This window comes from Homarus americanus, unplaced genomic scaffold, assembly GCF_018991925.1.
Source record: "Homarus americanus isolate GMGI-L3 unplaced genomic scaffold, GMGI_Hamer_2.0 scaffold36970, whole genome shotgun sequence".
NCBI lineage: Eukaryota > Metazoa > Arthropoda > Malacostraca > Decapoda > Nephropidae > Homarus > Homarus americanus.
In genome coordinates, this window is record NW_024740094.1 from 5,125,677 (window position 1) to 5,143,050 (window position 17,374).

Consider the following 17,374-nt stretch of genomic DNA (forward strand, 5'->3'; position numbering starts at 1 on the left):
TTACATATATTTACACTATTTACTTGAATAGTGGAAATTTAAAAAATTTCTAGGACGATTATCTCAAAGCCGGAAAATATATCCCTCATCCCAGATTTTTCTGGGTAACGGAAAAATACTCTCAGAAGTTCCAGAAATTGTGCATTGCATTATCTCTCGAACCCAGAAAAATATCCCCCATCACCGGAATTTTCCCGGTACAAGAAAATTTTTCTTGGATTTTCTGGAAAATGCCCGATTTTCATTTCTCAAACCTGGAATAAAAATCCCCCATCCCCAGAATTTTCCGGATACCCTGTACCAGGAAAATTTTCTCAGAATTTTCCAGAAAAAATGTCCCTCTGAAAATCATTCCCAAAGCCGGAATTTTCTGGAAAATTACGGCTTTGGGGTAATTTTCTGAAAATATTTGAATTCCGGTTATCAGAGAGTTCCGGGTTTGAGGGATTCCGGCTAACGGAGATATTACAGTATAATCCCTAAACATGGTTTCCCTTACCTTTGCAGACAATAGAGATACTCACTTTGAGCCAAGTATTCCCATTTTTTCGGCTTCCCTCCTGAATTTTTCCCAGTGAGTCGAAGATCGCTAAACCAAACAACTGCAGATTGTTAAACAACAAAAGGTATTAAAAAATTTAAATCACAGAGTGAAGAAAATTATGTACTGTACAGTTGTACCCCACTTAACGCGGTCAATAGAACCCAGAGGGTCCCGTGTTAAGTGAAAACCGCGTTAAGTGAACAACAGAACATATGGGATTAATTCCAATAGAAACCAGCCCGACCCCCAAACTCCACTTTTTGAAGACACATAACTATGTTGTAGTAAAAATAACATCTTAATTTTATGATGGTACATGCACACAATTAATACTTAAGAGAAATAGAGAAATACAGTCGCCAAGTTAATGTCCATTCAAATAATGGACTCAACTCCCTCCCCCTCTCACACTACACTGCTGGCTCTTCCCTCTCTGAGAAATTTTTGGGGAAAACCACTAAATTTTAATAAATAATACCTCAAACTAAAGTTAGGATAATACAATTGACATTGCTGGATTCCTTGTAAGACCAGGAATATTTTGAATATAAATGTCATATATTTTGCACAAAAGATAACATATTTACTAGAGAAAACATTTTATCTAAAATTTGTATGTCTAATGCAAAATATATGATGTTTATATTCAAAATGATCACCAAATTATAAGAATTCCAGCAATGTAAATTATATTCTGGCCGGGTAATTTGTATGAATTTTATGAGCTAAAACAAATATCTTCAGTTAATAAAAAAAAAATATTCTTCAGGACACTATCTGTCAATCAAAGTACCCCACCTTGCCTCCCCCCTCTTCCAACCGCGCGGTCAGTCCCAACCCTCCCCCCCACCCCCCACCAATCCTCCCTTCAAGAGAAGAGTGGGTGAAAAAAATAAATTTTAACATTTTGTATTAAATAATACCTCAGATTAAAGTTAGGATAATATAATTGACATTGCTGGATTCCTTGTAAGACCAGGAATATTTTGAATATAAATGTCATATATTTTGCACAAAAGATAACATATTTACTAGAGAAAACATTTTATCTAAAATTTGTATGTCTAATGCAAAATATATGATGTTTATATTCAAAATGATCATCAAATTATAAGAATTCCAGCAATGTAAATTATATTCTGACCGGGTAATTTGTATGAATTTTATGAGCTAAAACAAATATCTTCAGTTAATAAAAAAAAAAAATATTCTTCACGGGGTAACAGATGGTCGGTCGGTCCCTCCCTCCCCCCCACCCCCCACCAACCGTCCCAAGGAGATGTGTGGGAAAACCACTAAATTTTAATAAATAATACCTCAAACTAAAGTTAGGATAATATAATTGACATTGCTGGATTCCTTGTAAGACCAGGAATATTTTGAATATAAATGTCATATATTTTGCACAAAAGATAACATATTTACTAGAGAAAACATTTTATCTAAAATTTGTATGTCTAATGCAAAATATATGATGTTTATATTCAAAATGATCACCAAATTATAAGAATTCCAGCAATGTAAATTATATTCTGGCCGGGTAATTTGTATGAATTTTATGAGCTAAAACAGGCAGTCAGGCAGGGTGGCGGGTGGGGCAAATCTAAAAATACCGTCTCGAGCCGGACACTCACCGCGTATATGTGGAAAAAATCCGTGTTAAGTGAAAGTTCAGCTCTGGCGAGGCACCGCGTATATGGTAAAACGCGCTAAGTGAAACCGCGTTAGGCGGGGTAATACTGTATATCTACCCAAAATTAAAAGTTTAAAAATAACTATAACATGACATATACGGTAGCTGACAGGTGGGGAATGATTGGAAATATCCTCCTCAGACCAGGAATTACGTTACTTGGCACTCATTTTACAAAATCATTCCAGAACATAGCTGATTTATGGAACGTTCTGAATACTGGGATGCTGGATAAAGTCTTCATTTTAGAAGTGTATTTGACCTTTATTATTTTTTTTAGCTTGTCATAACTACCATATGGTGGATAAAATAAAGAAATTGGTGTGAGTGTGGTGTCCCTTGAACTTCATTATGATTCATATTATTTTCCAAAAGAAAACAACACAAAAAGATATTTTTATTGAGTAAAATATTAAACAAATACAGTTGGATCTCAAGTTTAGTGAGTTTTAGATTCGCAATTCATATGTTTCGCTTCACTTAAAATTTCCAGCCTCTCAAGAATAACGATTTTCATTACCAGTTTCACGAGTTATTGGAGAGTGGACAGCGCGCATTGTCACGGTCTTTTGTTATCCTTCGACCCTTAGAGTGTTTTTTATTTACGACAGTTAGTTTGAATGAGCGAGCAGTCCAGTGACCTTGGATTATATAACCCAATGTGTTTACGTTTTGCGAGATTTTTGTTTAACTATTAACGATCTTGTGTATTAACGATTCTTGTGTATTGGCAATTCTTTTGTATTAACGATGAGTGAAGTGTGTAATGTAAATGTTGGGAGCTGTTCTGGTGGTAATGACTACCATAAGGGGGTCAAGAAGAGGAAATACACCCTTGAAATGAAATGTGAAATGCTTGAAATGATCAAAAGTGGTTGTTGTACCTATGAAATCATGCGTAGGTTCAGCTGCCCCGAATTAACCATACGTTCCCTTAAGAAGAACAAGGAAGCCTTAACTGCTTCTGTGAATGTATTCTCAAGATTTTCACAACAAAACCTACTGCTTGTTATCACAGAAAATTACCTTCACAAGTAGGTGGAAAGAAGAAACAGTGAGCAACGTGACCTGTCGGGCCACAGATAAGGCATCAAGCACGTGTTTATTACGCTGCCGTTGCACAGAAGAAACACATTAACTCTCCACCACCGTTCAATGCTTCTGTTGGTTGGTTGGCTGCCTTTAAGAAGCGTAATGAAGTCAAGTTTGCCCACTACCATGGGGAGAGTGCACTGGCTGGTGTCGTAGCAGCAGAAAAATATCTACCTGTCTTTCAATCTCTTGTGAAAGAGGGTGGTTATTGCCGAGACCAGACCTTCAATTGTGACAAAAGAGGCATTTTCTGGAAGCGCTCACCTAAGACCACCTTTATTGCCAAGGGTGAAAAACAGACAAGGGGTGTAAAGACTTCAAAGGACAGGATTACAGTTTTATTCACAGCTAATGCAAGTGGAGATTTCTTGATGAAACCTCTGGTTGTTAACCATGCTGCCCGTCCTAGAGCCTACCGTCTTGCCAATATGTCGCAACTTAATGTTTATTGGACATCTAATAAGAAAGCTTGGGTTACAACGTCTCTATGCACCAATGGGTTTGACAACCACTTTGTTCCTGACGCCCAACAGTACTGCTGAAGGAAGAACATTGACTTCAAAGTGATCCTGGTGATGGATAATGCTCCCGGACACTCTAAGTTTCTAATTGGACGTCACCCTAATGTACAAGTTATCTTCCTTCCTCCTAACACCACATCGCTTCTGCAGCCACTTCACCACGAATTCATCAGTAATGTTAAACTGTTCTACTATCAGTCACTCTAATTAGACTTTCGTCAGCAGACAGGCTCATTAGTTGAGGTACAACAAATCGATGCAGAACTCTCTGACAGTGACCAGGCTCTACCAGCTAACCAGGAGGAGGAGGAGACGGTAGATGACCCAACTCCTAGCACCTCACCACCCCGCAACTGTTAAGTGTTATCAGTGTGAATTTGGGAAGAAATATAATATTAAAAATGCAGTGGACAGAATTGTTGAGGCATGGCGTAAGATTAATGTTGCAACAGTGCTTCATGCATGGAAGCCTTTGTTTGCTAACTCTGAGATAAGTGGGGCAGAGTAGACCGAGGCAAGTGGGGAGAGGCAGTCCATTGCAGCAACACTAATGGACACAGTTGAGGCAAAGCGATCAGACCCAGCACTGGGATTTTCAGATGTTCAGGTTGAAGATTTGCAAGAAATCGTTGGTCAACATCAGCAGCAACCAACAAATGAAGATATGTTGGAGGATGAAGAACAAGAAGAACAGCTACCATCACAAGAGGATGACGTTAAGCCTGGTGAACCTACAACACGGCAGCTGACTGAGTTACTCACAAACATTGCACACGTCTGTGAACAGTTAGAAGAATACGATACCAGGCCTCATCCTTGGAACCTTATGTGCTCTGCCCTTGAGAAGGTTGTGGAGGAATATAAGGCCTTGTACGTGTCCCGTGTTAATGCTCGTCAGCAGGCCCTTATTACTCGGTAACTGCGCAAGGCCCAGCCTGTTAATGCCTTGGCAAACATCACTTTAGGAGATGATGATGGCACCACCGATGATGATATTGAAGTGTTGGGTGACTTACTGGTGGAAGAGCTGCCTCAAGACTTTGAGGGATTTGATACTGAGGTTAGAGGAGGGAGCAGAGAGGAAGCGGTAACCAGCCCTCCCTGCCTCAGAACCCATCAACCAGTGCCGTCAAGCATTTCACTGATTTCATCAAGGTAAGTTATTCTACAGTATGAGTCTACTGTATAAAAATATTGTTATCAACAATATGTACAATATAATATGTATGAATACATTACAGTGATGTCATTTTCTTGGTGGGTTGTAGGTCATTATAGGGGGTTTTGGGTGACACTACGGAACTGATTAGGGTTATTTACATATACAGCTCCTCCCCGACTTACCACCACCCGGACTTACGACCACCTCAGTCATACCAAAATTTTGTCAAATTATGTATTTTCGAGTCCCAACGTCAGTGATTGCGCTGTTTACTGACAAAATTTGTTTGTAATTCACTTTAAAATGGCTGGCAAGCTTAAAAGTGAGAGTTTTGTGGTGCTGAGAAGAAAAAGAGACACCCATTTTAGATTTTCTCTGTATTATTTAAGCATTTTTTACTTATGTCGTAAGTCGGGGAGGAGCTGTACAGTGGTCCCTCGGTTAACGAGCACAATCCGTTCCAGCAGGTTGCTCGTTAACCGAAAATCTCGTTAACCGAAACTATTGTTTCAATGGGTTTTTGGGTAATTGGTTCCAGCTTACCGAAAATTGCCTAAATTCAACAAAAAAGGTAGAAAAGTTCACTTACTTTGAGGTGTGTAAGTAGAAGGCTCCTGGATGATGATGATGATGATGTGAATTTGAAGTGGGAGGTGGAGGAGGAGAAGGTAGAAGAGAAGGAAGTGGAGGTGGAAGAGAAGCATTTTACTGCTTCTTGGAAGGTGAGTCACCTTCGATGAAAATGTCAGGAACCTCTGGACTGACAGATTCTCCACCATGAACATCCTCTCTCCTTCTTGAAGTGGAAGGCTGAGGGATAGCATCTTGTTCCCTCTGCCTTTTACTGAAGAAAGTGTCAATTGTGGTCTGTGGGGCATCTGTCCTCTTCACCATTAACTTATGTTTAAAGAAGGAGACCACTGAGTCCTCAACATGACACAAAGTTAGTTCAGTTTTTTCCACTTCTGGGTGCTTTGAAGCCAGTTCCCTGAACTTCTCCCAGTGGTAAATCACATCTTTCAACTGTGTAGCTGACACATGGTCATCACTTTCAATATCCTCCTCACCACTGTCAGCCTCTACCTGTAACATCTCATCCAGTTGCTTCAAGTCATCAGGAGTAAGTTCCTCCTCATGAGACATCACAAGCTCTTCCACATCCTCCTCCTCCACTTCAAGGCCCAATGACTGACCAATGGACACAATCTCCTAGTCCAACTCTGTTTCTTCCTCAAATCCCTCAAAATCATGGACTACTGATGGCCACAGTGCTTTCCATGAAGAATTGAGGGATCTAGTGGAGACATCTTGCCATGATGACAATCAATTTTACAGCCTCCAGGATGTTGAATTGTGTCTTCCAGAAATGTTTCAGTGTTAGTTCAGGATCATTGGAAGTTGCCTGATGACACCTCCTAAACATTTTCTTCATGTACAACTTCTTGAAGTTGCTGATCACATTCTGGTCCATTGGCTGTATGATTGATGTAGTGTTTGGAGGCAAAAACAACACTTTCACAAAGTCAAATTGATACTCCAAATTTCTGGCAAGGTCAGGGTCATGACCAGGAGCATTATCCATGAGGAGAAGAGCCTTTAAAGGGAGTTTATTGGTGGTTAGGTAGCTCTTGACAGAAGGGCAAAACACATCAACAGCCCATTCATTAAAGAGCTGTCTTGTCACCCATGCCTTACGGTTAGACTTCCAAAAAACTCCAAGCTTCGTTCTTACCACCTTCTGTTGCTTGAACACCCTGGGGTTTTCAGAGTGGTAGACAAGCATAGGCTTCAGTCGGAAATCCCCTGAAGCTTTGGCACCAAGCAATAGAGTGAGACGGTCTTTCATGGGTTTATGCCCAGGTAAAGAGGCTTCATCTCTGGTGATGAATGTTCTTTTGGGCATCTTTTTCCAGAACAGCCCAGTTTCGTCCACATTGAACACTTGCTGTGGAAGATAATTTTCTTCTTCCATCAGTTCTTTAAATTCATCTAAAAACTTTGCTGCCCCTTCCTGATCAGCACTATCAGCTTCACCATGCCTAACAACACTGAAAATGTCACTTCTTTTCTTAAATTTTTCGAACCAGCCTTTGCTGGCCCGAAAATCTTCAAATTCTGTGCCTGAGGAACCAGGTTGATCTGTCTTTAAATGTTTGTAAATCTCCCTGGCTCTTTCACAAATGAATTCAGTAGAAACTGAATCACCTTTCATGTGTTTTTCCCTAATCCAGATGATAAGTAACCTCTCAGTTTCTGCAATTAGGGATCTACTTTTAAACACTCTTGTAGATTTGTCTCTCACTTTCGCTTCTTTAAATTTGTCTTTCTGTGCAAGAATTGTCGACACAGTTGATGTCGACATGCCATATTCTTTGCATAGCGCATTTGTTCTAATGCCTTGTTCATGTTTTTTTATGATTTCCTGCTTGGCTTGGATTGAAATCGCTTTTCTTGATCTCGTAGGCCCCATGCTGGATTCAAACAATGTCAACACGTGCTTTTTAAAGTTAAACTAGCTGTAAATAAAGAATATTTTCTTTAAAATAACACTGCACTGCGCTATATATTGTCAATATGTAAAATAAATTTCAAAATGACTAATAATTTGCTTGGAAACACAGAAAAAAAGCGTTTAGTTGAAGAGAGTCTCAAGCAAGATGTTACCTCCAGTGAAAACAGAGAGAGAGACTAACGCCTGTTTGCTGTGTTAAGAGGCTGGATGCTGCGCATTAAACTAGTCACTTAACCTTCAATTATGTTCAATAATTGTTAAAATGACTAAAAAATTTAATATTAAACTTTTAAAATTATTGAATAGTATAAACTTCTTGATATTTACTAAAATAGTAAGGAATTTAAGCCCTAGAACCGATTACTGTATTGGCGGACTAATACTACAGCTGGTTGACCGCCCAGTGCAAGCCAAAACTTGTTGAGGTCGGCTCATAAGAAACTCGTTAACCGAGGGGTTGCTCGTTAACTGAATTTAAGAATCTTATGGGAGGTAACTCGTTAACCGAAATCTCGTTAACTGAGGCGCTCGTTAACCGAGGGACCACTGTATTTCAATGTCACTCGTTTCGCGATTTTAACTTTTACGACACTAAAATCGGTACCAATTAGTCGCGAAACTTGAGATCCTACTGTAATGATAAAAATTCCTAAAACAAGTTAGATTATCATGTACAGTATTAACCCCTACACCCCGGGCTAGGGTGCCGCTGGCCGTATCCCCCATACGGGGTTAATCAAAGAAAAATCTACTTTTCCAAAAATAATTTTTAACCTTTTTAAATGATTAAACAACCAAAAGGAAGCAAGAAAAACTATATATTGACCCTCTAGAAACTTCCCTGGGGCCACAGTGGCGAGGGAGATAAGGGGACAGTGTTGTTCTGACGGCTAGCGCTCGTGGTCACTATGCACTTAGCGGCCATTTTTTGCTTGCCTTTTTGTCCGAAGTGGCCAGTAATGCATATACCGTATATACCCGTGTATAGCACGAGTTCTTAAGACCAAATTTTTTGGCAAAAAGTTGGGGGTCGACCTCTATACAGGTAATAGTTTCGTTAGGTTGAAAAATATTTACCAGTAACTACCAGTAAACAATGGAAACGACGCACCAACGCACCGCCCGCTGAGTGTCGGTACAGTTGCCAGGGCAGATCTCTTGCGTCATCATAGCAAGCCCAAAGTAGCCAAATGCATGGTATGGTATGCACAGGAGTATGTAAAACATAAAGTATTCTTTTTTAAAATTTTATTTATAGATACATAAATTTTTGTTAATTAAATTTGAAACATCAATCTTTGTTAATTAAATTTGAAACAAAAGAAAAATACGATACCTTATTTATAAATATTTTCATTAAAATATTACATCACAAGTATATTTTACCTTAACTGTGCCTGAATGAATATATTCTCAGAAATAAATATGGAAATGTAATATTTTTGCTGAAATGACGTACGTATTACAGTGGAAAGTGGGATAAAATTGTGACGAAAACAATGACTCACTTTCTTTCGTCGTTCAAAAGATTTTACCGTAATCGCTTTTCGAATGGTTTTCAGTTAAAAAACTGTTGTATTACAATAATATTCTATCCTAATTGACTTGAATAAATACTACGATACCATATTTCTGAATATTTTCATTAAAATCCATCAAAATCATTTTCCTTATCATCTGCAGCACCAAACAGCTCCTCCCAGTCCTCTCCTTGAACAGCATCGTCATATGGATCAACACCATCATCAGCCATAGGATCATCAATATCTTCATCCTCATTCACGCTCTCATTAGCCTCATAATCCCACAACAAGTCGTCTTCTGTTCCATCAAGAGCATTCGAAATCCCACATTTCTTAAAAGATTTCACCACAATTTCTGGTCTGATTGCATCCCAGGCCTCTACAATCCATTCACATAATGTTGCTAGTGATGGAGCTTGGATGTTGCCTCCCTTTGTGTATGTCTTATCGCCTTCTATCATCCAGTTGTTCCACTTCACTCTTACCGCATCTTTAAATGGTTTGTTTATGGAAACATCCAGTGGTTGGACAAGACTTGTTAATCCACCAGGAATCACAGCTGTATCAGTGTTTTCCTTCCTAATCCCAGCAGTAACACTGTCAACAAGATGTGACCGAAACATATCCCACACAAAAAGACTTTTTTCTTTGCGCAGTCCCCCTGGTCTAAAGTTCCAGACTTTTTTAAGCCATATTTGTATGCCGCCTTCATCCATCCATCCTTTCTCGTGCACATGGATGATTAAAAAAATGCTGTCTGACTTGCAACACTGTTGGTAGGGTCAGGTGGTTCTAACGGCACCTGCCAGGACCCGGTAATCAAATTTATAACAGTGTCTAACCTCAATTACTGTAGTTTATCTGATGTAGGCAATATGAAGTAAAAAATACCAGTTAAAGTGAGAAATTGGAAGAGAATAAACAAGAAAGATGTCGTTGGGCTATTTTTGGTAGGGCTGAGGGAGAGAGTACCAGCTGTTTGGTCTTTTTTGGCGGGAGAGTCACGCAAATAACCGTAGTACTGGTATTTGTTTGGTGTCTTCTGTATTTTTAAAAATGAATACTTGTAAATTAAAAGTACCGTAACATTGTATTATATACAAACTTGTCATATTTCTGGAAAATAAGAAGCAAGAAAATAAGAATATACCGGTAAACACAATTTCAACGTACGCTAAAATTAAAAGCTGCTTAAGAAGGGCCGATGCAAACACAAAGCCTCCGCGACCAGGGCTCTGCCGTATCAGCTAGACGGTACATGTGTTTTTCGAATCGTTTTCAGTTAAAAAACTGTTACATCCCAAGTGAATTAGGATAGAATATTATTGTAATACAACAGTTTTTAACTGAAAACCATTCGAAAAGCGATTACGGTAACATCTTTTCAACGAAAGAAAGCGAAAGTACTGTAATTGTTTTTGTCATGATTTTATCCCACTTTCCACTATAATACGTACGTCATTTCAGCAAAAATATTACATTTCCATATTCTCAGAAATAAATAGTAGTTTTGCCGAAACATGATGTATTTCAATGTAAATTAGGATAAACTACATGATGAAAACAAAAGACTTTACCAAACCTTCCGATGTTCAAGATATGTTACTCGTTTTTTTAATAGTTTTCAGTTAAAATACTGTTATATTAGTGATATTCTATTTATACTGTGGTTGATATAATACATTCACGGAAATGTAATATTTTTTGCTGAAATGACGTACGAACGTAATTGGTTCCAGAACCTCGTTCGTTATAGCATTCGTTCGTTATAGGATTAATCCGTTCCAGGCCCCCAAATACAACCACTTAACACTGAAAAAATTCTGTGGAAAATGTAAAAAATACGGTACTTTATCTTACCTTAGTGTTATTCAGCATGCAGGTACCCCTAAACACTGGCACATCACTATCACTTCCACTGGGAGTCTTGGCTTTAAGGTCCTCAAACAATTGTTTAGCCTTCTCACAAATTATAGCTTCACTAATGTTACCACCTGCCATTTCTTTCTCCTTTATCCACACTAAGAGTAAATTTTCCATCTCTTCAATCACATTACACTTTGCTTTGCTAAGTCTAAAGATTCCCTTAGCCACTTGCACAGTTTTTAACTCCTCTTTATTCTTCAAAATCGTACATATAGTCAATTTAGCCATCCCATATTCATCACTAAGTTTCGCAATGCTTCTTCCATTCTCACGTTTCTTTACAATTTCTTTCTTAGTTTCAAGAGCTATTAGCTTTCTCACTCGCTTTGGACGACTCATTGTTACAATTGTATACTTGTATAACAAAATAGTTATACAAATAACGCGAATTTCCACATCAAAAGACGAAATTTCAACAATAACAGTGGTGCACTGGCTACACAATGAGACAAAGATGGCGCCTGACGCTCTTGTTGTGGGTCGCGGTACAACAATATTCATGCGCCAGGCAAATAGTCCCGTATTCATCCGCGTTCGTTGTAGGAGTTGCGTTCGTTATAGCATTCTCAATTTTATAGGTAAAACCGTTCGTTATAGGAATATTCGTAGTAGGATCCGTTCGTTATAGCATACCCCACTGTACAGTGGAAAGTGGGATAAAATTGTGACGAAAACAATGACTTTTGCTTTCTTTCGTTCAAAATATGTTACCGTAATCGCTTTTCGAATGGTTTTCAGCTAAAAAACTATTGTATTACAATAATATTCCCTCCTAATTGACTTGAATAAATACTTGAATGGAAATATACAATATTTTTGTTGAAACTACCCGCGTTTCAGTGTAAAGTGTCGTAATAATAAATGGTAAACAAGTTTATAGGATGTAGTGTTTTTCTGAAGGTTTTGTTGTTCCTTTACCTTCAAAAACTTGGGTCGACCTATAAACGAGGAAAATCATAAATTAACGATTTCTTGGTCAAAAAATCGGGGTCGACCTATATACGAAGGGGGGTTATAGACGAGTATATACGGTATTTACTGATCATAATACTTATTCCCTATAAATAATTCTTTTAGAATATTTTTTTGCATTATTTTTCATAGAAAGTGCTCAGCGACACACACGCAGTCTGTCACCACGCTGTCTGGCTGTGTTTGGTAGAGCACGTAATGCATATAAATAATTATCGGAATAATAATTCCACAAGTAAATACATTTATAACATAATCCTAGCATTATTTTCCAGTAATACTACACTACAATATAACTATAGTACACTACTTTTAGCAATATTACTTTGATACAACATGAAAAAATGGACAAACAATGAAAATGAAACAAACAAAAGTAGGCACATACTTACATTTGGGAAGCTTCCCTGTGGTCAAGCGTATGGCGTGACATGCGCTGGGGATTCAAACAATGCCGCGTAAAGGCGCACGTTCCGGAATGTCAACCGGGGCACCCGAGATGGACGTTCCGGAACGTCAACCGGGGCGTAGGGCTTAAGACATGATCATACTATATATTGCAAACATTTCAAGGAAGCAGAAAACCAGGACTTTGCTTTGCACATACTGGGTAGAGAAGAGAAAACATTGTTACGAAATATAAACTAAGAAAAATGGTAACAATTTTTTTTTATTAAAACTCTTTCAAAAATGGTTTTAAGCATTGGTTTAAACCAATCCACCCTGGAAATGATGATGTAATCAAGCTTACCAACTTTATCGAGACCAAGAGGAGAGGTAGTGTTTACAAGTATTTTGCAATCCATCACACCAGGGCTAAAAGTTATTTATGGTCTAACTGTACATGGAGCTCATTGACAAAAATAATGCCACAATTAATGCTACAATATTTCATATCAAAGCTGAATAAGAGATTCATAAATATAGTTCTAGTTTATTAAATTATATCAGAATTTAAAATTGATTGTGTCATGGCAGGTCTGTGGGTGTCTTGACATATGTATTGCTCACCGGACACTCACCTTTTGGTGGTGACACCAAGCAAGAGACTTTCCTCAATATATCTCAAGGCCAGGTTGACTTCCCGAAGGACCTCTTCTGCGACGTCTCCGAGCAAGCAATAGACTTCATCACACGGCTTCTGCTTGTTAATCCCAGGTACTTTACAGTTATTTTAAATGTTTCTTGCTAAACTATACCTCTGATTATTTGGCACAGTCTTTATTTTGTTGAGAAATACTAGTACAGTAATTTGTAAAATAAGGGAAATTAAATACCTTAGGCATATAAAGAGATGAATGGGGAGACCAGAAAAAGGCAAAGATTGGGATCAATGTTCCCTCTAAGCTGTGTGTCTGCATGGCTATGCAGTAGTCAATCAAGTGCTGAATACTTAATTTTTCCTGCCACACGTATCATAAGCAATGGTGAATTAGTGTTGAAGTGAGAAAAGGTTGTCTTCAGAATTTTTTTGATCTGTTTTGTGTCAGTAGTCCTGTAGCTTGCTTGCACATGCTCTTTCACCCTCCAACATGCATCTCTCACATTTTCTGTGGTTTTCAATGGCTTCCTTAGAATCATTTGGTTCAAATTTGCACAGCAGGAGAATTTTTAAGAATACAGGTATATATATGGTGTTAAGTGGGGACAACTTGTACATAAAATACAGTATTTTTCGGCTTGGAAGACGCACCCTGATTTTGGAAATTAAATTCTAAAAAAAAAAAAAATTACGGGTTTTAGCCCACCTGGGCACAGGTCACTGACCCATATTGGGGCCTAGGGGGCGAAAATGTAATAATAATAATAATAATAATAATAATAATAATAATAATAATAATAATAATAATAATAAAGAAATACAAAAATTAAAAAAAAAATATCAAGAGTGAGAAACAATATACCTGTATGTATGTTGTGTTGTCAAAGTAAGAGAAACCATTGAGACCCTGCAGAAAGTCAGATCATCAACTTGGGACTTGGTCACATAGCAGCAGGGTCTACCATTAGACAATACATTATGCTTCCAATATCTTCCCAGACGGTAGTACCTCCCTGTTTGGTACATTAGCTGCCTAATACCCACACCAGTGTAACCGTTGCTTGATATACAGCCCTTTTGGCACAAGTACACACACCTCTTTGAATATCATGACTTAGAACTGCTTATCAGTCATCAATTTAAAAAAAAAATCTGTATAAGGTGAAATCTTTAATACAGCACTCATTTTATACACCTGGTCACCTCCACATCTTAGGGGCTGTAGTGTTTACATTCTTTCTCTTGTTTTTGTCGGTATGACAACGACGGGAAATATTTTCGAACAGTAGAAGGTAAGCAAATGTAAACATGTATATCAACGTCTATATAAAACAAAAAATCTTTATTTAAAGACAAAATTAAAGTAAAAAAACAACTCGTTTTTTGCAAAACCAGTGACTGATTGGTTCTACATAATTATAAAACTGAAGAAAATAAGTCCTACATTGTAGCTGTATTAAAATTAATGTAGAAAAATTAATATGGTTGTTTTAAGTAATGTTATTTATTGTTAATAAATGGAACAATGGAAGTAGCTAACAATTAAGGGTAAAAAAAAGTGAGATCGTGTACTGTATGTAAGTGAGCACATGTGTAAACATATCATCATTACTCTACATAAGAATATGAAAGCAACACTTATTTACTGTTCATATATGTTTTAATTAATGTTTCTGAATTTCTTTTTGATTGAATTATTGTTTATGTGTGCAAATTGAACAATACAATTCATTAATAATACGAAGAATATTAAAACACATGAGGAGACAAGACGTCATTGCTTTTCTTGTTTACAAAACCAGTGACTGACTGGTTCTACATATAAAACTGAAGAAAATAAGACCTTGGTTGTAGCTGTAGTAAAATTTATATGGTTGTTTTAAGTAATGTTATTTAATGTTAATAAATGGAACAAAGGAAGTAGCTAACATTTAAGGGTAAAAAAAAGTCAGATCGTGTATGTAAGTGAGCACATGTGTAAACATATCATCATTACTCAACATAAGAATATGAAAGCAACACTTATTTACTGTTCATATATATTTGAATTAATGTTTCTGAATTAAAAAAAAATTCTACCCACCAGTTGTGGTAAAGTTGAAAACACAAGGACAGCCAATGTTGTTGTGTGTGTGTTTTTACTTGGATGATGAAGTTGTATTTGAATTTGGAAGATTTTAATTTTGTGGGGTTTTTACAGTCTAAATGGGTATCCAAATATGAGAGCCTACTGTAAATAGGTGTCCAAATATGAGAGCCTACATATAAAGAAACAAACATTCCTGCATTTGAGACCAGCAGACAACCTTCAGCAATTCCTCAATAGATGGCGCTGCCGCACCACTGCCATTAGTAAAGAAACCACACAGCAGCAAGGGTTTAATTTTTTTTTTTTTGCAATATATCAACAATATTAGTTAAATCAATAGTTTTATAGTACTGTATAGAGAATACTTGTAATTGTTAAGTACTGTAATGATGTAACAGTCTTTGTAAGGGGCTGATTTCGAAAACCTCTGCCACAACTCATTGACTAGTGTCCTGGAAGACGCATGGTAATTTTTTAGGTATATTTTTGTCATAAAAAGTGCGTCTTTTAAGCCGAAAAATACAGTACTTGAATATAACTCACCAGAAATGCATGGCAGCAAATATTCAGAGTAAGAAGATAGAGAGAATCCCTGTTAAACACATACAGTATAACCTTTTTCTTCTCTATTTTCAATTTCTTTCTGTTCTTTTTTTTTCGCCCCCCAGGCCCCGTTGTGGGTCGTTTGACCTGTGCCCGGGTGGGCTAATTCCCGTAAAAAAAAAAAGAAGAAGAAGAAGAAGGAAGATACAGTGCTTGTTGCCCCCTAACCCCAAGTTCACTAGTTTACACCAGGGCACTCTTGTTCACCAAGCTATAAATACAAACTGTTCCAAATTTTACTGTAATTGAGTGCAGTGTAGGCCATGCTGCCTCCTTGTGTATTCAAAGTTGTAAAAAGTACCAGACTTTGTTACTTAAGTAAAAGTATTGTTACATTGGCAAAATGTTACTCAAGTAGAAGTAAAATTATCCAAAGTTTAATGTACTCAAGTACAGTAGGAGTAAAAAAGTATCTCATTCATAGAGTACATAAGAACTGAAAGTAAAAAGTAACAATAAATTATTAATTGTCTCAAATATTAAAATAAATCTGCAGTAAATTATAAAAAGAAATTAGTTAACTAAAGATAAAAATAAAAGACACAACACTACACATGTTTATTTGCAAATCTTTCTATTGAGATTAATCAATAACTGATTCTCGAAATTATGGCTGTCCAATTAGGATCTTTTAGGCCTAAATATAAGCCCAGCATGACCTACCAAAAGAGAATACATTCAGCCGCTCTTATCCATACAATCCATCGCAGGGATAGTGAATGGACCGAAAATATAGCCATCCAACACTATGGTCACTTTCTTCCTTACCCACACAAGTGTTGACGATGTGGACTTATGGTCCGCAGACATAATGTTGTCTGCTCGCATTAGGTGAGGATACAGACCTATCTAGCTAGTATCTGAGTTGGGGGATGTCCTGCACTTCTCTCCCGTAAACTCTGTAACTGTCCCAACGCTAACACCCTTCAACACTATTACCTTGACTGTCCCACTATCAGGGACCTCCTACCACAGGACGAGTCACTAACCTACTTATTCATAATAATTTCGATTTCATTCTTGTACGCTACCCATGCTTTGGTGGGTGCTAACCTTTATTGTCCTTAAATCATGTCAATATTGTCTCCATATCACAAGTCATAGTGTGTCCTGTGAGACACGAGTACCAATGTATTAGTGTCTTGTGAATAAGCTTGTCGCCTCCGAGGTTTAATAAATTGATTAAATAATAAATAATAAGCCCAGCATGACTAAATAGATGCTCACAAGCATCAGATGCAGGTAGTGGGCTTTTAAGCTTGAGAGATAAGTCACATAATGTTGGGAAAGACCTCGGTAGCTCCATTCAATCCCCTGGGCATGCCAAGTAGCTATCAAGCTCTTTCAGTTGGAGTTTGTGGATGATTGTTGCCTCCATAGTGACTGAGTCTGACTAAGACTCACTGTGAAATGTCCCTCTAATTAGGGTGTGGCTGTGGTGACATCACCTTTGATTCTAATTGATGAGTGGCTGAATTTTTCACACTACGTAACATCAGGGGGGGGAGGCAGTTGTACTTAGTTATTTAAGCAGAATTTTAAATGCACTTACTCAGTCTCTTTGAAATTTATTTTAGGTACAGGTACAGTACAGTACAGTCGGCCCTTAACATACGCAGGGGTTACGTAACAGAGATACCCGTGGATGTTAAAAATCCGCGTATTTTGCTCCCCCCCCCCCAAAAAAAATCCTGG

General features: G+C 37.6%; 1 protein-coding gene across 3 annotated transcripts in view; it reads left to right on the forward strand.

Moving 5' to 3' along the window:
- The window catches only part of LOC121875188 (serine/threonine-protein kinase 17A-like), a 138,637-nt gene that overhangs the window by 108,032 nt on the left and 13,231 nt on the right, over nucleotides 1–17,374 (forward strand). For all 3 annotated transcript variants that reach the window (XM_042379636.1, XM_042379638.1, XM_042379637.1), the window contains exon 6: nucleotides 12,924–13,103. In XM_042379636.1, coding sequence (XP_042235570.1) covers nucleotides 12,924–13,103 — 180 coding nt within the window. The remainder of the gene's footprint in view (nucleotides 1–12,923; nucleotides 13,104–17,374) is intronic.